The sequence below is a fragment of the Dunckerocampus dactyliophorus genome, chromosome 7 (genome assembly GCF_027744805.1).
Source record: "Dunckerocampus dactyliophorus isolate RoL2022-P2 chromosome 7, RoL_Ddac_1.1, whole genome shotgun sequence".
Lineage (NCBI taxonomy): Eukaryota > Metazoa > Chordata > Actinopteri > Syngnathiformes > Syngnathidae > Dunckerocampus > Dunckerocampus dactyliophorus.
In genome coordinates, this window is record NC_072825.1 from 31068881 (window position 1) to 31091034 (window position 22154).

Below are 22154 nucleotides of genomic sequence, written 5' to 3' on the forward strand. Positions count from 1 at the left end.
AGGACCACAAGGCTGGCAAACAGCTTTTACCCACAGGCCATCAGGCTCCTCAACGAAGCACTCGCACACGCCGCACGCAACACACGCACACACTCATAGCACTTTATTATTTATTTATTTATTTATTTATTTATTTATTTGTATTATTTACTTGTATTAATGTCTCTTCTGTTGTTGTTGTTTAATTTATTGGTATATATGTTTATGTGTTTATGTTTCTTATGTTCTTATTCTTTCTTGTGTTTTCTTTCTTTTCTTGGGAGAATGAACAGGATAAGATTTTCATTGCATAGTATAACTGCTGTTTTACTATGCACATGACAATAAAACTCTCTTGAATCTCTTGAATCTCTTGAATCTTGTAATACCACCCAGCGACAATTGAGCCTCAATATTGCGAGGAACGACTGTAGTTACGCTCGACGTTCGGGACGATTGAGGATAACCACACCAAAACAACATCAGCAAACCCTACAGCCCTCCTTGCAAGCTTTGGCAAACCTCTAACACGACACGTAACTGCCAGGTCGCTACAGTATCAGGCTCCGCTCCTTGTATTTCATTCTTGTATTTAGTGTTTTTATTGCTCTGTTTTATGTGTTTTGTGTACAGTGTGAGTGACGTAAGTGCGCATTTAGGCATGAGTTCCGACAAAAATGAGAATGGAACGGAACTCACTCGTAACCCGAGGACCACCTGCATGTTGTTATATTGGTTTGTTTACGACTTTTTAAAAAACTTTTTCTTTTCATTGTAGCCCTAATCTTCACTGTATATTCACGATATTCCGTGGCCCAATAAAAAACAAGCTGTGGGCCGTAAATGGCGCCCGGACCACACTTGGAACACCCCTGTGTTTAGTAGTAATTAACGTAATTCAGTCTTCATTGTTCGAACTGGCAAATAAAGAGTTTCCTTGCTCGTACTTCTGTCACATTGCCTTGTTGTTCTGCACTGTGGAAGTGAGCAGAGCTTTTATTCTGAAGAAGCTGGTGACGAGAAGTGTCGTTTCTTCTGCTGCTCGTTGTTGACATTCCACTTCCTTCACTCAGACAACAAAGCAGCAGCAGCAGGTACGTTGCCTATGTTATGATTGCCTTACAAAGCCTGTGGAATTATAAACTTAGTCTAGTTGTTATGAAGCAATAACCAGAGCAAGAGCGGCTCTCCAGGGGGATGTTGATGGCTTTGCTGTTCACCTTTTATTGAACTCTTGCTCAATTCACACGCAAACCAAGCCACTCAAGAATTTGATCTTGACAATGAGATTTTTATCTTCTGTGTGTTGGCAAAGGTAAGTCTTTGTGTGTTGTGTTTTTGCAAAAACGTCAAGTAAGAACAATTCAGCTTTTACGAAAATAATCCTTCCCGCTTCTGATTGGCATTCATTTAACAACATGTTTTCCAATGGTCATTTAGTCGCCACCCACTTTTATTTAAGTCATTTTTATCTTTCATTTATTTATTTATTTATGTACACTTCTATTTAAGTCATTTTTTACATTTGTAAGTATTTTTAAGACTTTTTTAAATATGTTTTTACTTTTATAAAATTTTTTTTTTTACACTTTTGTCTAAGTCACTATTGTTTTTGTTTAATTTTTTATTTCTTTCACACATATAAGTCTTTTTTCAAATTATTTTTTTACGCTTTTATTTGTCATTTTTTATTATTTTTAAAATATTTAAGTCATTTTTATTTGTATTTAATTTTATTTAATTTCTTTTACACATTTAAGTCATTTGTATTTTTTTTTACACTTTTATTTAAGTAATTACATTTTTTTTTACACCTTTATTTAGTTTGTTTTCACCTTTATTTTTTTTTTACACTTTTATTTAAGGCATTTTTATTTTAATTAAATTTTTTTTATTTCTTTCATATACAGTATGTAAGCCATTTCTATTATTATTTTTTTTACATCTATTAAGTTTTTGTTTGTATTTAATTTTTGTTACATTTTTTACACTTTTATTTTTACACTTTTATTTATTTTATTTAAGTCATTTTTGTTATTTTTTTACACTTTTATTTAAGTCACTTTTTAAAACCTTTATTTAGTTTGTTTTTACTTTCATTTAAGTTTTTTACACTTTTATTTAAATCATGTTTTATATTTAATTATTTTCTACCACTTATTCTTTCACACATTTAAGTCTTTTATTTTTTGTACACATTCATTTAAGTCACTTATTTTTTCTAAATACTTTTTAAAATGTATGCTTTCATTTACGTATTTTTTCAAATGTATTTATTTATACTTAATATTTAAGTCAAACCAAGCATGTAAATGTATTTGTTTTTGTTTTTTTGAATTGCCATTGTCAACTTTTGAAACACTAGGACATACCCATGGACATGTCCAAAGTGCATTTCAGAGGAACTGATGAAGCCATTTTTTTTCAAGGAAATGAGGATGAACATAACTGCATGCCTACAAATAATGCAAAAATTAAAGTTAAATATCAAATTTGTGCTAAATGAGACCACAAAATCACATATTTCGCATGTAACTGAGCAAATGAATATAGTGAATATCATACATCGAATGTTATGTAAAAACATAAATTTGGAAAATAAGGACTATTTCATTGTAAAAATAATATACTGTTGGAAAGCTCATAGTTTTTACGTTTCAGCGAGCGTTTTGTCCCAGCGGTCCTTAAACGCACCATAGTTGTAGTGAGCTTTGATGACGTCTGAGTGCTAGTACAAGTATTCCTACAGTATTTTATTCTTTGTCAAGTTAATTCAAGTCACACACACATCGAACGACAATGCTATCATCCTCTCTCGAGAAAACAAACTTCAGTCTCGTACCAACGGCATGTCTTTATTCATTTTGTGCTTTTAATTTTATGTGTTCTGAGACCCAGACGGTGCGGCGACAGTAAGGTCAGGATGCAGCGCTCTTATTGTGAAGGCCTGTGCTTCTCTTTGCTTTATATACTAATGAAGAGTCCAAGACTGACCATGGATGTGTCCTCCTCCAGGATGACTGTTCCAGTGGTCCGAGACGAGGGTGTGAGGAACCTGTGTCTTCCGCTGCGTCAGGTGTTGAAGGCGTTGTACTGTTGTCCAATCAGCTGCTCGCCTTGTAGAGTGGTGGTCAGGGGAGGGGCCACAGCCGTTCTCGGGGTACGAGATCATTTGCCTCCAATAAAACACTTAAAATCTCATCTGTGTAAAAATGGACATTTCCTGATTGCACCTTTTTCTGTTCAGGGGTTTAGAATAAGGTATGAAACACACTTAGCAAAGTAGCAACAAGCTATCTCACATATTGCGATAAAATGGTGGGTAATCAACTCAGGGTTATCCACTCAGCTGTCCTCAGTGAGCGGGGTTAACTTCTCGGCAAGAGAAGTCCTGCACTTCACCTGCAACGTCCAAGAAATGTTCAATAGCTTTGGCTCATTAGCTTAGCAAGGTACACCCCGCAACAACTTACTTTTAGCTCCTTTTTAAGACCCAGTCCCGACTCTACCCCTTAGCCCTTCCTAAGACACAGTCTAGATTCTACCCCTTAGCCCTTCCTAAGACGCAGTCCCGATTCTACCCCTTCCTAAGAACCAGTCCCAATTCTACCTCTCAGCCCTTCTAAGATCCAGTCCCAAAGACCCAGTCCTGTATCTGCCTCTTACCCATTCTTAAGTCCCAGTCCCAAGTCTACCCCTTAGCCCTTCCTAAGACCCAGTCCCGATTCTACCCCTTACCCCTTTTTAAGACCCATTCCCGATTCTACCCCTTAGCCCTTCCTAAGACCCAGTCCCAAGTCTACCCCTTAGCCCTTCCTAAGACCCAGTCCCGATTCTACCCCTTACCCCTTTTTAAGACCCATTTCCGATTCTACCCCTTAGCCCTTCCTAAGACCCAGTCTAGATTCTACCCCTTAGTCCTTCCTAAGAACCAGTCCCGATTCTACCTCTCAGCCCTTCTAAGACCCAGTCCCAAAGACCCAGTCCTGTATCTGCCTCTTACCCATTCTTAAGACCCAGTCCCAATTCTACCCCTTAGCCCTCAGGTGTCAAACTCAAGGCCCGCGGGCCAAATGTGGCCCGCCACGCCATTTGATGTGGCCTGCGAGAGCAATTAAATAGGTCAAAAGCATGCTTTGATCAAAAACTACATTTCCCACAATGTCTATCGACTACAATACAAAGTGACGGCTCACCGCCACTAAACGGCAGTGTCTCCACATTAATGTCAATGAGTTGAATTGACAAATAAATAATGATCCCAAAATGTCCAGGGAGAGAAAAGTTGATGCGGATGGAGGATCGTTTCAAGGAAGATGGGAAGGCGGGTACTTGTTTGTGCTGTAAGGAGAAAGACTTATGTCTTTTGTGTTACGAAGCGGTGTCGGTGTTAAAGAGTACAATCTGCGTCGGCATTTTGACACTAAACACGGAGCTAAGTACCTTCAAGAAAAGCAACAAATTGCCCAAGAATTAGAAGGCAAACTGTGGTTACAGCAGAGTGCGGTCACGAAATCCACAGCCCAAAACAATGCGGCAGTGGAAGCTAGCTTTATTGTGGCTGAAGCTAGTGTTTTTCAGAGGGAGCGTTTTTTGAAGCAGTGCATGCTGAAGGTCTGTGAGCAGGTGTGTCCCGACCAGTTACAGACTTTAAGAAATACCAGTTTTTAGGTTAGTTACTAACCTAAAAACTTGACCAATATACTGAGTCAACTTTTATTTTGTAATTTTTAGTTGATTACATATTATTTATATGCAGCTGCTGTTGCAATTATTTTGTATTTGCAGGTTTTATGTTTGCATGCAGACAAATGATTGTAGTCAAACCATCAGTTGGATGCAAAACTGTGCAGCCTTTTTTTTTTGTAAAATGCTACATCTGTCATACATGTTGTTAGCAGCTCACAGTTGTTGATTCTACAGTAATTAAGTCCATTTTAACTTTGACAAAAACGTTTGGAACAAAGTTAATGTCATAACTTGTGTTTAATGTTATTTTTCTTAATTCACTTGGATAGTTTGATCCTTGATTGATGGAGTCGTGTGGGTTTCCTAAGCTGACAAATTCAAATGATTTATGTTGTAACAGAGCAACAAGTAAAGATATTTTTTTCTATGCAACTGTAATGTCTGTCACTTGAATATGTAATAAATTTAGAGTTATTTAACATTAAGGAGTTGTTACGTTTATTTTACATTACATTTAGCTTTATTTATAAGTTACATCTGGCCCATTGAAGACAGCCATTATGTCGATGTGGCCCTAAGTGAAAATGAGTTTGACACCCCTGCCTTAGCCCTTCCTAAGACCCAGTCTCGATTCTTCCCCTTCCCCTTCCTAACACCCAGTCCCAATTCTATCCCTTACACCAGGGGTCTCAAACTTGCGGCCCACGGGCCATTTGTGGCCCCCCGGGTCATATTTTGCGCCCCGTGACTAGACATGGAGGAGTAGTGTAAATGTTATAAAAATATTTCTTTTTGATACGATTCTACTTTATAGCATTGATCTACTTGAGAGACATGAGATGTTGTGTTTTCTGAATGAGTTTAAAATAGCTTTACTGTTTTTCAGACACCAAAACTAAAATCCTGTTTACACGTATGTTGCTAAAACACCCCCATTCTTTTTATACCATTGCTGGTTGTAGTCTGATTAAAATATGCTGCAAAAATTCCACCCCTTTTGTATTGCTTGTCTTGATTAGGGTCACGAGTAAGCTGGAGCCTATCCAAGCGGAATGCAGCAAAATACAAACTATGAAATGTATTTATTTTTTTGTTTCACCCTATCACTGTATCAAGATATTATCATCATCAGGTGCCGGGCATCGTATATCATACCGTATTGTGGGGTACCCTGAGATTCCCAGCCTTATTCCCAATACTTCATGCGGCCCAGCCACAACCAGACCCTATCTCCAGCGGCCCCCAGGTCAATTGAGTTTGAGACCCCTGCCTTAGACCTTCTAAGACCCAGTCCCAAAGACCCAGTCCCGATTCTACCCCTATCCCTTTCTTAACACCCAGTTCTGATTCTACCCCTTAGACCTTCCTAAGATCAAGTCCCAAAGACCCAGTCTCAATTCTACCCCTTACCCCTTTTAAAGAACCAGTCCCAAATTTTACCCCTTAGCCCTTCCTAAGACCCAGTCTCGATTCTACCTCTTAGCCCTTTCTAAGACGCAGTCACAATTCTCCCCCTTTCCCCTTCCTAACACCCAGTCCCGGTTCTAACCCTTAGCCCTTCCTAAGACCCAGTCCCAATTCTACCCCTTAGCCCTCCCTCTTTGTCTTATACTTACAACTGAGGGCCAAGGAGGCGGGGTGAAAACAAGCCAGACACGAGACACCACGTAATTCACTTGTAGCATTCCCCGTATTGAACGTTATTTACAACCTACAGTATCTTACAATTGAAAGGATAGGTGAGCATATCAGCTAAGTAGGAATGAAGCAGTATATGGTTTATTGCTAAACCACTGTAGAATTTAATTGTAGCTTTTCAAAATGTCATTATCGTATCTGCGGTGATTAGCGTCTGATCGTACGGTGAGCAGTCAAAGTTTGTTTACCAACGGTGCAACAAATGTAAGAAGACCAAGACGCTATGTAATTTATTTTGCTGTGAGGAATCAGTGAATGGAGATCTAAATATTTTTGTGCCCATAATGAGGACTATGGTCAAAGTGCAGGCGTGTTTTTGAAACATTTCAACGATGCCTTTTGTTTTGTTTTTTTAAAATATTGCTTCCCAAAAGTGTTGTACTCCTCGTCCCGCTACCGGAATGATGTGTCAACACTGGAAGGTCGTTCTCCAATTGTGGCATTGTCAGCCCTATTCTGCTCACCGCCAATGGGAGGGCATATTAGCACGGTATCTGGGGAACAATTCTTATGCTTATGTTCTTCAAGCACCACATCTACGTTAGCATATTAGCTCGTGTAACAAATGCCAGCTAGTGTGGCTGTGCGAAAGTACGTCGGAAATCGTCACTCACTGGCGCCTTAAAGAGCCACGCTGGGCGTCGAGTTGACAGTTCAGCCTTTTAGCTCTTGGGCTTGTGCTGCTCAAGTCTCATTAAGTGGGGATCAGTGTGGACCAGGGTTCGACCCCTGGTGGGTGTACCGTGTCGCCTACTTGGTCCGCTTTGTCTTTGCAGACCATTCAGATCCTGGTGGGCGTGTTCAACATTGGACTCGGGCCGGGAAGGACGTGGCAACACCCTTTTTATCTGGCCAGTCTGGGAGCAGCTTACTGGCTGGGTGCTGTGGTAAAAATCCTTACTTTCACCTTTTCTTTCTCCAGACTTTCCTAAAGCAGCATTTGAAATGAGTTTTCTATAGTTTGTCACCGCAGGAATCCTGTCTGTCTTGGCGGGGCAGTGCCCCTCCTGCTGCTTGGTGAGTCTGATCGTGAAAAGAAAATTGTTTTCATTTCATTTCTTGAAATAAATGAAGAAGTCCTTTCCGTCAGGTGGGCTTTACTGTGTTCATGAACATCGTCAGCACCATCTTGGCCATTGTGGGCATTGTCCTGTACGCCATCGACATGGGAAAGCTTTCCCTCTACTTGTTTTGCGGCATCCGACTGTACTTTGATAGCTCCGCTTGTCAAGATGTGGCCTTTTTTGCAATGGTAAGACTAATGCAATATGACACCATTATTTCTGTTATTTCCTACTTAGTTGCTGTAATGCTGCATTTTCACACCCACTTGCTCTTCCTTGGTTGTCAGAGGTTGATAAGAGGCATGGACATCACACTGATCGTCCTGGCTGCTCTCCAGCTGTGTGTCAGCATCAGCATGACCGTTCTGGCCATCAAGGCTTTGGTCGTTGGCAAGAGAAAGAAGGTACAGTTAAGGGTCTACACACACTTAAATGGTAGCATATTTGCATCACGTTTAATGGATCACGTCGGGGTCACCAATGTGGCAGTTGAAAGGAAAGGTCTCAAGCGGGACTTTATTCTTCAACAGAATTAATATTAAGACAGGGAACTTGCATGCCCAAAACATTTACATCACATTTCACGATCTACAGTATGTACCTCCACTGTACCATATTCACATCATATTTAATGGTCTACACACCCCTAATGTACCATGTTTAATGATCTATGTACCTCTAATGTACCATATTGACATCACGTTTAACGATGTACACACCTCTAATATACCACAATTACCTCATATTTAATGGTCTGCATACCTCTAATGTACTACATTTACCTCACATTTAATGGTCTATGTACCACTGATGTACTTAAAGGTCTATGTACATCTAATGGTCTATGTATCCCGAATGTATCGAATGGTGTACAGGTATGTACCTCTAATGTACCACATTTGCTAGGGATGAGCCATCCGTTGCGGATAATGCATTTTTGACGAGTACAAGTACAGCTCATCATTATCCGTAATCGCGATGAAGGAAAAATCCTCAGTATGTATTCACTCTTCACGCTCTGTGATTGGTCAGTCACCCACAGCGACCGCTCCTCCCTAGACAGACTCGCTAGCTGCAGCCAGCGTCACTGTCTGTATTGTGTTACTCTAGAGTAGTACAATAATTCATGTCAATTTCAGACTTACAATAATGTACCGATTTTAGCCCACCCATTTCCAGTTAAGCTACGCCCACTTGGGGTTTATGCCCTGCCTATTCCAACTACAGCTGCGGAAACAGATAATTTAGATGGGTGAACAGATACAGATACAGTGGTGTACTCGCTCATCCCTAACATTTACAAAACATTGACATGTTTATGTGCCTCTAACGCACCACATTTACAAAACATTTAGTTGTCTAGGCACCTGTAATGTATTGTATTTATACGTAGGTATCTGTTATTGTGTGACTTGAAGCATGTGGTGTAAATGCCAGCTAACGAGCTTGATTTTGTGCCGGCAGCGTGATGAAGATGTCGAAGAATTCCAGCCAGGAGTGAAGGCTTTCCTCCTGGACAGTCCAAGTCCAGAAGACAAAAATTACGATATGAATATGAATATATATTGAACGTGACGGACACGCATGCAGTTCATCCAAATGAAGGCTCAACTGCATCGCGCTAGCTAGCTTACAGTGCAACTTGTATATCGCAACACGCTAGCTTGTCAAAGGTAGCTATTATTAGCATTTTTCATGACATTAGCAGTTAAGATTGACCCAAAAGTGAAAGCACAGTGAAATTCAATCTTCCTTTCTAGTCTAATGGAGATGCAGGCGTGCTACCTTTTTGCTTGATTTCAATTATCTGTTAATTTAAAGCTAAAGCATAAAAAAAATACTCTATATATAGTATACAATACTGTCCTGTCTTTAATCTTTCTTTCAACAACATGCAATAAAAATGGGAATATTTCAGACATACTTGCAAATGGTGATTAATCATGATGAATTAATCTGAAAACTGATTAATCTGCTCAAAAATTTCAATCATCTGACGGCCATGCTTTTTTTCCCCCTTCTCAGTGTGACATCACGGAGGTTGATGTTTGTGATGTGATGTCAACAACAGCCACTAGGTAGCGACATTTCCCATGAATACACACAGCTGCCTGATACCTGCCTCTTATTATGCGCCTCACAGCACTGCATTCACTTTCATCCAATCCATCCATCTTCTACTGCTTATCCGAGATCGGGTCGCGGGGGCAGCAGCCTAAGCAGGAAGGCCATAATTTTCCTCTCCCCGGCCACTTCGTCCAGCTCCTCCCGGTGGATCCCGAGGCGTTCCCAGGCCAGTTGGGAAACATAGTCTCTCCAGCGTGTCCTGGGTTTGCCTCGAGGCCTTCTACCGGTCGGACTTGCCCTGAACACCTCCCCAGGGAGTCTCCGGGAGGCATCCTGACCAGATGCCTAAGCCACCTCATCTGGCTCCTCTCAATGTGCAGGAGTAGCGGTTCTACTCAGAGTCTCTCCCGGATGACAGTGCTGATCTCTAAGGGAGAGCCCAGCCACCCTACAGAGAAAACTCATTTCGGTCGCTTGTACCCACGATCTTGTCCTTTCGGTCACTACCCAAAGCTCATGACCATAGGTGAGGGTAGGAACGCAGATTGATGTGGCTCGCCCGGGGTGGCTTGTGGTTGCTGCGCTGCGGCGGCTGCTGGGGCGCCGGGCCGGCTGGTGGGTTAGGGCTTGGTTATGCTTGCGGGTACTGTGGGCCTGGGTGGAGGGGTGGGGGTGGGGGGGGGGGCGTGTGCCCTGGGGCCGGGCCCGCTGGGGGGGTTGTGCTCTGCTGGGCGCTTGGGCGTTTGTCGCCGTTGCGCTTTGTGCTCTGCTGGGCCGCTGTCTGTGTCCTCGCCTCCCCCGGTCTGTCTGCGAGCTTGTCGGGTGTGGGGCTCCGGTGCGCGGGTGGTGCGCTGTCGGCTCTGGTGGCATGTGGCTGGTCTGGCTTCTGGTGGTTGGTGGGGTCCGTCGGCTGGTCTGCTGCTGGTCTCGCCTTCTCGGCTCTGGTGCTTGGCCTCCCTGCGGCTTGCGTTGTGGTGCTCCCGCTCCCTCTTCAGGGTTTGCTGGGTTCTGGATTGTATGTCTGGGACCCCGGGGTCCCGGCTCCGCTGCTCCTTGGGTTGCCAACGGGGGATAGGGTGAGGCTTCCGGGTGTGTGCGCGTGTGTGTGCGTGCGTGCGTGTGTGTGTGTGTGTGTGTGTGCGCGTGCGTGCGCGTGTGTGTGCGCGCTTGAGTGTGTAGGAGTGTGTATGTGCGTGCGCGTGGGGGCGTAGGAGTGTGTATGTGCGTGCGTGTGGGTGCGTAGGAGTGTGTATGTGTGTGCGTGTACTTTTATTTATTTATTTATTTTAGTTATTTATTTTTTGGGGGGGGCATACAGGGGTTTGCTCTGTGGGGTCGGGTGCTGGGTGATACATCTCTGCCGCCCGTGCCTCCGCCGGGTGGGTGGAGGGTGTACCTCCTGCATCCCTGGGCGGGGCGACCCTGTGTCGGGGGTCGGGCGGGGGTTGGCCCGGGGCGGGCCGGGCTCCGCTCCCTGAGGGTGGCGGGGGATTGGCGCTTCCGGCGTGGGTGGGCTTCTTTCCGGTTGTGGGGGCGTCTCTGGACCTGCCGGTTTGTGGCCCCCGGTACTTGTCTGCCTTTGTGGGGTGTGATCTCTCGCTGGTCTCAGGGGTTGGCTGTCCTCCGGCCCGCCGGCACCCTGTCTTTGGCTGGGATTACCTCTCTTCGGCCCCTTGCTGGTCTTCCTGGGGAGAAGGGCTCTATGGGCTAGCTCTTGGGGCACTGATCTTTGTGCTGCCTCCCCCTGTGGGCCTGGGGGCCTTCTGGCGGCGGGGGCTCGGCCTGGCTATTTGGGGCAGGGCTCTCTGGGAGGTGGAGGGCGGTCCCTTTCCTTTCATGCATTCTCAGTGACAATTACACACCCACACATTCTTGCACCTTTATATATATGAAGTCTTCCCCACATACAGAGATACCTGTACTTATGCACACTCACAGTACATACGTACTTCCCCACATTACTCACTGAGTTAACCAGGGTGTTATTATGTTGTTGGTTTTATTACAGCGACGGTGATATCAGCAGTATGATTATATATTTTTTTTTACAATGATGTGCATTACAGTAATTATCATTCTATTCACTATCATGGATAATCATTTCATTACTACAGTTATGTGTGACTGTTTCAATGCAGTATTGTCATTGTGATCACTATCATAATTCATCATTTCATGACTACTATTATGTGTGATTGTCATTGACAGCGTTGTCATTGTGGTTGTTGATATTGTTTTGTCCTTTGTCCTTATGTCCTTGTTCGTCTTTATAGTTGTCACAGACATTTATTTGCTGATATCGTTCTGTATGTTTCTGTTGTTCTGTTCTTGTTGTCACAATTGTTGTTGTTGCTGCTGTCTGTTGTCCTTGTCTCTTGTCTCTCTTTTTTTTTGTCCCCCTCTCATCCCCGCACCTCCCCCTGTTTCCTTTTCTCTTCTTCTCTGTCCCCTCCTGCTCCGGTCCGGTCGCTCCAAATTTGCTTAATAACAAGCATCAAAGTCAAATAAATTCTGTAAAACAGGGGAAGTGTATATCACACTTCTCCCTGGCAGAGTAAATCTGTTGAGCACTTGACGGCATTTAGATCTACAATTCTATCTGCTTTAAAGGCTGGACAGGACAGGGGTAAAAAAAAAACAAACAAAAAAAACAACCGGCGCATATTGAAATTGGAATATCGATTTGAAGCCCGTTTGATCATCTGATATAACCAGGGGTAAGGTGTCCTCCAATCTTTTGGCCAGTATTTTGGCCAGAATTTTAGCGTCCACGTTTAGTAATGAAATTGGCCTATATGATGAGCACTCTGTAGGGTCCTTGTCTTTTTTGGCAATAAGGGTGATACATGCTTCATAAAATGAAGTGGGAAACTTACCCCGCCTGAATGAGTCGGACAACACAGTGCTCAACTGTACAGAGAGAAATTGGGAAAAAGCCTTAAAAAATTCTGCAGGAAAACCATCGGGACGTGGGGACTTCCCAGACTGGAGTGAGGAAATAGCTTGTGCAATCTCCTCCTTTTTTATTGGTCTGTCAAGTCTACTTTTACTATTGAATGAAATCTTGGGGATGTCTAATCGGTTCAGAAAAACGTTCATTAGTGTCGGGTTATTTGATTCCGAGGCGTAAAGCTGAGAAAAATAATTTCTAAATGTTTGATTTATTCTTTCATGATCTGAAGTAAAATTACCATCCTCTGTTTTGATCTTTGTAATGTGTCTCTTAACTTTTGTTCCTCTCAACTGGTTTGCCAATAGCTTCCCTGCTTTCTCACCATGAACATAAAACAGAGTCTTACTCGCGGAAAGTTGACGCTCAGCAATGTAAGTTGAACCCAGATTGAATTGAGTTTGGAGTTCTACACGCCTTTTGTATAAATCAGGATTCCTAGATTGAGAATACTGATGATCCAATTTCTTAATCTTATCTGCCAATTCTAATCGCTCTAGGTGGGCCTCCTTTTTCATTTTAGCAGAATAAGAAATAATTTGACCCCTTATATAAGCCTTGAAAGCATCCCAAACTACTAAGCTAGATATATCTGGGGAGGAATTTGTCTGGAAAGAAAATAATATTTGCTCTTCGATAAATTTCACATAATCGCTCTCTGAAAGAAGAGTTGAATTGAAACGCCAGTGCTTGTTAATCCGAGGGCGATTTGGGAGAGCAAGGGAAAGCATGATCTGATATTACTATACCCTGGTAGGTACATGAGCGAACACATTGCAAAAGATCATTATCAAGGAAGAAATAGTCAATCCTGGTGAAGGTATGGTGAATGTGAGAGAAGAATGAATACTCCCTTTTGTTTGGGTGGAGGAGACGCCAGACATCAGAGACACCGGAATTTGATAGAAAGGACTGAATGTATGACGCTGATCTGCTGTTCAAAACCGGGTTCGGAGAACAACGATCCGGCACTGGATCCAAAAAGCAATTAAAATCCTCACCTAGTATGAGAGCGTGTGAGCCCAGGCCCGGAAGAAAGGAAACAAATCGTTCAAAAAAATTCACGTCGTCCACATTCAGAGCATAAACATTGGCTAGCACTAACATTTTGTTATAAACCTTCCCTGAGACAATAACGAAACGACCGTTAACATCTGATATAACATTGTGATGCACAAAAGGAATGTTTTGGTCAACAAGGATTGAGACCCCCCTGGCCTTTGCTTAGAATGAAAATGCTGGCCCCTCCACTGTGCCATTAAACGTGAGCTGTCAGAACCACAAATATGAGTCTCCTGCAAAAACACAAATGCTGCTTTAATTTGCTTTATATGTGCAAATACCCTCCTTCTTTTAACGGGATGATTTAAACTCTTGACGTTCCAGCTAACAAAATTTAGTGAACTATCCATTGTCAATCAAAGGTGCAAGATGGTTAATATAAAAAGTGCAATACTTGGAACATACAAGGTGAATTAAAACAAAAACTGGCTGTGTGTGGCATATGCAAGTTAACCTCTTCAAAGTAAAACAAAAATCCCACCCCACCTCCCCCAAAACGGCTGCCAAAAAACAAAGCAGCAAGCTCTTCAAAACAACCATACTTATTCAAATACAATCTTCCTGTCACTCACGAATCTTCAGCTCCTCTGTAAATTATTAAACTGCACTCAACACTCCTAGGGGCCGGGCCCCTGAAAACCGTCTTGTGTACCTATAGAATTGCAGAGGTATGTAAACAAGGTAACACTGAAACTGGAGGTAGCAACTTCCAAAGTGAATCAAGGCACTAAGATGTTCCCTTCATAACCAAGTGCAAAGGGGAAATTCCCTGAAACAAGATAGTGGGACATACTCACTCACATATCAGTGACATCAAGTGTAGCAAGAGGTAAGGGAAAAAATGTCCTGTGAGCAGCCCGATAACAGTTACATCGCTACCAATCACACGTAGGGCATACAACGTCCTCAAGAAGAGTACATTTTAAGATGACTTAGGAAGTCCATCAAGGTATTTCTGCGCCTCGTTAACCGAAGGTAACCACTTTTTGTCTCTGCCGGGAAGTGTAATACGGAGCCGTGCGGGATAAAGAAGCGATGGTCTGAGGCCTCTGTTGTAGAGCTCCGCCATGACATCTCTGTACTCGGCTCGCTGGCCCAGAACTTCAGGACAGTAGTCCTCCACCACTCGAATTTGCTGGCCATGGTACTCGAGCTTCCCTCTGCGTCGAGCCTCACGGACCAAAACGTTGTTGGTTTGGTAGCGGTGTAGACGAATAATCACTGGTTGAGGCCTCTGCCCCTGAGCTACCTTAGCCATTAGCGACCGGTGGGCTCTGTCAATCTCCGGCGAAGACGGTAGAGTCTTCTCTCCAAAGACCTCGGCCAGCAAGTCAGCGAAAAAAGCTGTAGGTCGACCACCTTCCACAGACCCTGGTAAGCCCAAGATTCGAATATTTTGTCTTCTACTTCGGCCTTCGAGGTCTACGACTTTAGCAGAGAGCTTAGCATTGCTCTCCTGCAGGCCGGAGCAAATGTTTTCCAATTCCCGCACACGCTGGCTCAGGTCGTCTGAAGCCAGCTCAAGGGAGGACAGCCGCTGGCCATGTTCATTCACAGTGACACAAACTTGGTCAAATTTGTTTTCCAGCTGATTAAAAGATTCTTTAAAGTCTCCTGCTAGCGACTGTCTGTGACGGTCAAGTAACTCGGAGATCGCTTCCACCGTCAGACTAGTAGGAAAGTCTTTTTTTTGCCGCTGATTTGCCCCACTGTGATGCCATTTGAAACAAACCCTGGTATATTAGATGTAAACTCTCCAAAAAGAGCAAGAAAAAACGTAGGAATGAGGAGTGAAGGAGTGGAAATGGTAAAAATAGAAGCGGAGCTCTCGCTCTTGCGTCTACTCCATGCGACCGTCGACCGGAAGTCCACTATGTATTTTTTACTTGCGTATCTTGCTTGCTGCTGTAACAAGTGAAATTCCCTGCTGTGGGATTAATACAATACAATACAATACAATACAATACAATACAATTTAGATCCCCAGCACCAGTCTTAGTGGGACCCACCCACTTCCTGGGATGCCTCCTATAAAGGGGCCGTCCAAACAAACCATCATCCTTTTGTCCTTGGTTCCAAACATGCCATGCGTCTATTGAAACCACATCAATGTAAGTGACCTCTACAATGTGCTGATGCGATACTTTATTTGTTGTTTTATTCATTTGCTGTTGTGTAACCTCCGTTGAGTTGTAGTTTAATACTTTTGAATGGTGTTTTCTGTTTACTATTTTCTTGTCTAGAACCATGGCAAACTCAATTGTGGCAAAATAAACATTGTTAATCCAATTGAAAACGTTTCCTGGTGGTATGTGGCTCCAGTAGAACTACATTACAACAATTGGTCCTAATGGTAGCATGTATAGTGAAAATGAAGTAGGCCCACGAATGAAACCCTGGGGCACGCTAGAAGAGAGGGGAGCCGTTGTAGAGGAGAAGTCATTAATCATTACTGAAAAAGTCCTGTTGTTGAGATATGACATGAACCATTTAAGCACAGAGCCACGTAGGCCAACACAGTGTTCAAGGTAGGACATGAGGACTGAGTGGTCCACAGTATCAAAAGCAGCTGTAAGGTCTAAAAGCACCAGCACAACAGAGTTTTTAGCATCAAGGGCTGTGAGCATGTCATTGTGTACTTTCAATGACGCGGATTCTGTGCTGTGATGGGTTATAAAGCCAGACTGAAATTTGTTAGCAATATTATGAATAGACAGATATGACCGGGGTTGCGAGAAGACAGGTTTCTCCATGACCTAGGACAGAAAGGGCAGATGTGAAATTGGACGGAAGTTGGACAGAGTTGATGGGTCTAGGTTCGGTTTTTTAAGACGTGGTCTAACTACAGCTTGCTTAAGGGCGGCGGGGACAATACTCAGCCCGAAGTAGCTGTTCATAAATACAACAAGGCTGGGACCAATGGTATCTATAACCTCCTTCATTATCCTTGCAGGGATAACGTCTAGACGGCAGTTGGTTGGGTTTAATTGTCAGACTGATTTTTTAAGAAGAGAAGTGGAGATTGGCTCAAAGTTCTCAAAAGTGTGTTTTACAGGGGAGTCAGGCAGACTAGCAGTTGAGACCTTCGGGATGGAACCGCTGAATGTTGCAACCTTGTCCATAAAAAATTGTTGAAGTGTACTACATGTGCGTTCAGAAATATCATTAAAAACAGCAGTGACAGGGTTAATAACAGAATTAATGGTGCTAAATAACACTCTGGGGTGATGGCTGTTGCTAGAAATGATGTTTGATAAATATATTGTTTTTGCTTTCTTCACAGTTTTATGGTACTGTAAGTGGCAAGACTGTCCCTTAAGATGCCCAGTGATACAGGAAGTCCATCCTTCTTCCATTTGCGCTTAGCTCAGCCTGCCTACACTGCTGTCTCAGGGCGAGAGTGGTTTCATTCAACCACGGGTCAGGTGTGAGTCTGGTAGCTTTGTCCTTAAATGGTGCCGCAGAGTCCAGGATCTGGGAGCATGTGGAATGGAAAGAGGAGAGGAAGGTGTCCGGACACATTATAGGGCTTAGGTCTGTGCCTGAGAATGTAGTAGCAAAGTCATTGGCTGTTGTGGAGGTGATAACCCGGCGGCGGAAGGTGGCAGCAGGTTTAGGTGCAGCTGGAGGTGCGAGCGTCTGGAAACAAATGAAGGAGTGATCGGAAATAAGAACATTCCGTATATTAGTAACTGACACAGATAGTCCATGGGAGACGATAAGGTCCAGTTTGTGCCCAAGCTGAAGAGTGGGACAAGCAATAGATTGGGTGAGATCCATAGATTCCAGCAGAGAATTAAAGCATCGAGCCAGCTGATCTGAGGGGGATCGGACATGGATGTTTAAGTCACCACAGATCAGTATATAATCAAACTTTAACATGATTTCTGCCAAAAACACAGAGAAATAATTCATAAAGTCTTTGTTTAACTTGGGTATAAACCACAGCACATAAGACGGGACTGGACAGTGTGAGTACAAAACACTGTAGCTCAAAGCCGGCATAGGCTTGAGTGGAGAGTAGGCGGCACTTTAAGGCCTGCTTGTAAACAGTAGCAATACCCCCGCCCCTCCCAGATGGCCGTGGCGTGTTGAGGAAGAAATAGTTTGGGAGGAGGAGCTCCGAGAAAGCGCTGTTGTCACCTGGGCAAAGCCAGGTTTCCGTCAGGAAAAGCAAATCAAGTTTGTTAGAGCGGATAAAATCATTGAGGATAAAAGTCTTATTATTCAGTGATCTGGTGTTAAAAAGAGCCATATGAAGTGAGCTCCAGTTATCCTGCAGCGGAGTGGAGCGAAACACCGGGCGGAGACAGTTTTGAAAGCGTCGTCTGGAGAGCCTCGCGGGCCGCCGCACGGAAGCGTGAAGTCGGCTCCGGGGCTAACCGGTTTTAGCCAGCGGTAGCTATAATACAGCGATCAACGCAGATCAATGTTGTCTCGTGCTGCTATGGCTCCAGCCAGCAACAAATTGCTCTTACGAGGGGGCGGTAGAGCCAGGTAGGTCTTCATTCTGACGTGTAATCCACCCCGCTTTCTGCGTCATCTGCAATGAGATTTACCGGGAAGTGGGCCGATACAACGTGTCAGGTGTGGTGGTATAGACGCCACAAATGGTGGTGGAACACATTGTCCAGGCACATTGTATGTGGTGCCGATGTCGAGGAGTGTCAGGCGATCATATACAATAAACGGCGACAGAACATTAAAAACATTAAAAACCACTATGCATAGGAGCAGGCGGCAAGCCAAACACAGCGGCGCCATCTTGCTTCCCCATCAACAGATCAACAGTTTTCAGTCACTGGCTGTCAAAGGGGGAGCCAATACTATCTAACAATACTATCAGTGGCCTGTTAATTAGTGACATCAGTGATCATCTTCCACTGTTCATACTTTACAATGAACATTAGAATAAAAGACAGAGGACAGCATCCGTGCCTTCAGGAAAGATCTAGAAGAACAAAGTTGGGAGAGGGTCTACAGTGCAAAAGATGTGGAGGAAGCACATGACAGCTTTCTAAGTACTTATATGGAGCTCTACCATAAGAACTGTCCCTGGCAAGAAAAGCCCAAGAAGCAAAAGAAAAACAAGCAGCCATGGATGACAAAAGGACTAAAAAAACGTCTGTAAGAAGAAGAAGACATCATACAGGACATTCATCATTCAACAGACTAAAGAAGCAGAACAAAAGTATAAGACTTACAAGAATAAGCTGACAACTATCTTGAGAGTGCGTAAGAGGGAATATTCTAGTCATGTACTTGATAAGAACAAAAATAAGATGAGAGCAACTTGGGGTATCTTAAATAGTCTTATAAAGAATAATACAAAGAAAGCAGACTACCCCCACTATTTCATGGTTGGAAACACTAACAGGAAGGACATGAAGGAGCTACTTGAAATGTTTCATGATTATTTTGTAAATATTGGACCGAAAGAACGAGATCGCGGATACAAGCGGCTGAAATGAGTTTTCTTCGTAGGGTAGCGGGACTCACCCTAAGAGACAGGGTGAGGAACTCGGTTATCCGGGAGGAGATCAGAGTAGAGCCGCTGCTCCTTCACATCGAGAGGAGCCAGCTGAGGTGGCTCGGGCATCTAGTCCGGATGCCTCCCGGACGCCTCCCTGGTGAGGTGTTTCGGGCATGCCCAGCCGGGAAAAGGCCCCAGGGAAGACGTAGGACACGCTGGAGGGATTATGTCTCACAGCTGGCCTGGGAACGCCTTGGTGTCCTCCCGGTGGAGCTGGAGGAGGTGGTCGGGGACCGGGAAGTCTGGGCTTCCCTACTGAGACTGCTGCCCCCGCGACCCGGACCCGGATAAGCGGAGGAAAATGGAATGGAATGGAATGGACCAAAACTGGAAGAAGAAATTCCAAAACAAGACACAATTGATGAGGGGAATGATATTATTGATAGGAATGTGAATTCTATGTTTCTCACTGTTGGAACTAAAAAGGAAATCACTGACATTGTTAAACATTTTAAGGCAAAAAAATCAACTGACTGTTATGGAATGGAAATGGAAACAATGAAAAGGGTCATCAATGAGATCGCAGGCCCGTTAACAAATATTAGTAACTTATCTTTTCAGACTGGAATATTTCCCAGCAAAATGAAAACAGCCAAGGTGGTTCCAATTTTTAAAAAAAGGAGACAAACTTACAAACTTACTTACAAACTATTGACCAGTTTCCTTGTTACCTCAGTTCTCTAAAATTGTGGAGAAGTTATTTAATCATAGGTTGGACAAATGTATTAATAAGAATGAATTACTAGCAGGCAGTCAATGTGGATACAGAGCCAACATTTCAACTTCTATGGCACTGATGGAAATCACGGAGGAAATCACTACTGCTATGGACAACAGAAGATGTGCAGCTGCTGTATTCATGGATCTGACAAAAGCCTTCCATACAATTCATCACAATATCTTAATGTCAACGTTAGAAAGGTACGGAATTAGAGGATTAGTTTTGAATTGGGTTAAAAGCTACCTAGCAAAGAGGAAACAATTTGTAAAGCTAGGAGAATACACATCTGGGAGTTTATACACCACGTGTGGAGTACCCCAGGGGTCCATACTGGGACCTAAACTGTTCAATTTATATATAAACAACATTTGTAAAATTACAAAGGATGCAAAATTGGTCTTATTTGCGGATGATACCACTGCCAAGAACTCGTTAAAAAGGTCAAGGATGAAAAGGTCATATTAAAGTCATGGTTTGACAGGAACAGATTATCCCTGAACTTAAGTAAAACTAAAATAATGCTATTTGGAAATAGCAGAAAGGATACGTACGACCAAATACAAATAAATGAAGTGGACATTGAAAAAGTGGAAGAATATAAGTGTAATATAAGAATATAAGAATATTCCTGGGGGTCTTAATAGATGAAAAAATGAGTTGGAAATCTCATATTAAAAATATACAACAAAAGGTGGCGAGAAATATCTCTATATTGAATAAAGCAAAATATGTTCTTGATCATAAATCCCTCCACACCCTGTACTGTTCCTTAGTATTAGCATATTTAATGTATTGTGTGGAGATATGGGAAATAATTATAAAAGCAATCTTCACTCACTCACTGTACTGCAAAAAAGATGGTGAGGATCATTCATAATACCAAGTATAGACAACATACACACCTTTATTTTTAATATCACATATTAGTGATGATCATTCATAATACCAAGTATAGACAACATACACACCTTTATTTTTAATATCACATATTAGTGAGGATCATTCATAATACCAAGTATAGACAACATACAAACCTTTATTTTTAATATCACATATTAGTGATGATCATTCATAATACCAAATATAGACAACATACAAACCTTTATTTTTAATATCACATATTAGTGATGATCATTCATAATACCAAATATAGACAACATACAAACCCCAGACTTAGTATTCTTTCAAACCACTAGAATAATGTATAAGGTTAATAAGAATTCGTTACCCAAAAACCTCATCCAGTATTTCTCAATCAGAGAGGAGAAATATGATCTCAGAGGAAAGTTCAACTTAAAACATTGATATGCCAGAACTACGCTGAAAAGCCACAGCATTTCTGTATGTGGAATTAAACTATGGAAGGGATTGAGTAAGGAAGTCCAACAAAGTACAGAGATGAGCACATTCATAAACAATACAAGCAGTTGATGTTTGCTAAATACAAGGCAGAAGAGTCTTCATCATCACAATGATGTTCTGTCAGGCTTGTTTTGTTTTTACTGTTATTTATTATGACACTGATTATTATATAAAACATGAGATGGAATACAGGAAGTGAACAACATGTACTGTACTAGATGTAGAATAGATGGGGGGTAGGATTAAATAAGCTTTGCTTCTTCCTACTCCTTTTTGGACATGTGGAACGGTGAAAGGATGATTCATGAGATGTATTCCATTGGAACCTTCATGTTCAGATAAACCAAACCAAACCAATTACTAAACAAACATTTGTCATTTCTGATGTCATATTCGTCATATTCTTTATAAATAAGAAACATGCCTTGAAATGGCATAGTTCACTAAGCTATATGACAACAATGCTTTTATCACCTTGATGACACGTTCATCACTCATATGACATGCTGCTATAAAGGAGCTATAGTTGCAGGCTGCACTTGTAGAAGACACCACACAAGCAACTGTAAGCATTCAGGACCTGAGAGCCAACTGGTAAGTAAGAACTATTATTGCTTCTAGGGGTGTCCAAACCTTTTCCAGCGAGGGCCACAAACTGAAAAATGCAAGGATGCTTCTTTGCCACTTTGATATTTTGTAATGTGCTAAGGAGTTACATACAGTCATAGAAAAAATGATTAGAGCACCCTTGTTTCTTCAGTTTATTGATCCATTTTAATGCCTGGTACAACTAAAGGTACATTTGTTTGGGCAAATATACTGATAACAAATGTACCTCATAAGAGTTTCATTTAAGAGCTGATATCGAGCTACCTGGTATGGTTTTCTTGATAAGAACCACCATCACAAAGTTCTTACATGACTAGCTACTGCATTGTACTGCCAACTAATGGAACTCTTATGAGCTACTTTTGTTGTCCAAACAAAGGTACCTTTAGTTGTATGGGCATTAAAATGAACAAGAAAGTG

At 42.5% G+C, this 22154-nt stretch overlaps 1 protein-coding gene across 1 annotated transcript; it reads left to right on the forward strand.

The window, feature by feature from the left end:
• Positions 1-1039: 1039 nt before the first annotated feature.
• Positions 1040-9454, forward strand: LOC129185194 (membrane-spanning 4-domains subfamily A member 12-like). The gene is made up of 7 exons (XM_054781969.1): positions 1040-1073; positions 2995-3139; positions 7143-7253; positions 7327-7383; positions 7457-7618; positions 7718-7834; positions 8895-9454. The coding sequence occupies exons 2-7, from the start codon at positions 2996-2998 to the stop codon at positions 8997-8999; spliced, it is 696 nt and encodes a 231-aa protein (XP_054637944.1). The 5' UTR covers positions 1040-1073; position 2995; the 3' UTR covers positions 9000-9454.
• Positions 9455-22154: the final 12700 nt, after the last annotated feature.

Coding starts and splice junctions, on each gene's coding strand:
- LOC129185194 (XM_054781969.1), top strand. CDS start 2,996: ATGACTGTTCCAGTGGTCCGAGACGAGGGTGTGAGGAACCTGTGTCTT. Junction 7,254..7,326: donor CTTACTGGCTGGGTGCTGTG/GTAAAAATCCTT, acceptor AGTTTTCTATAG/TTTGTCACCGCAGGAATCCT. Junction 7,619..7,717: donor ATGTGGCCTTTTTTGCAATG/GTAAGACTAATG, acceptor CTTGGTTGTCAG/AGGTTGATAAGAGGCATGGA.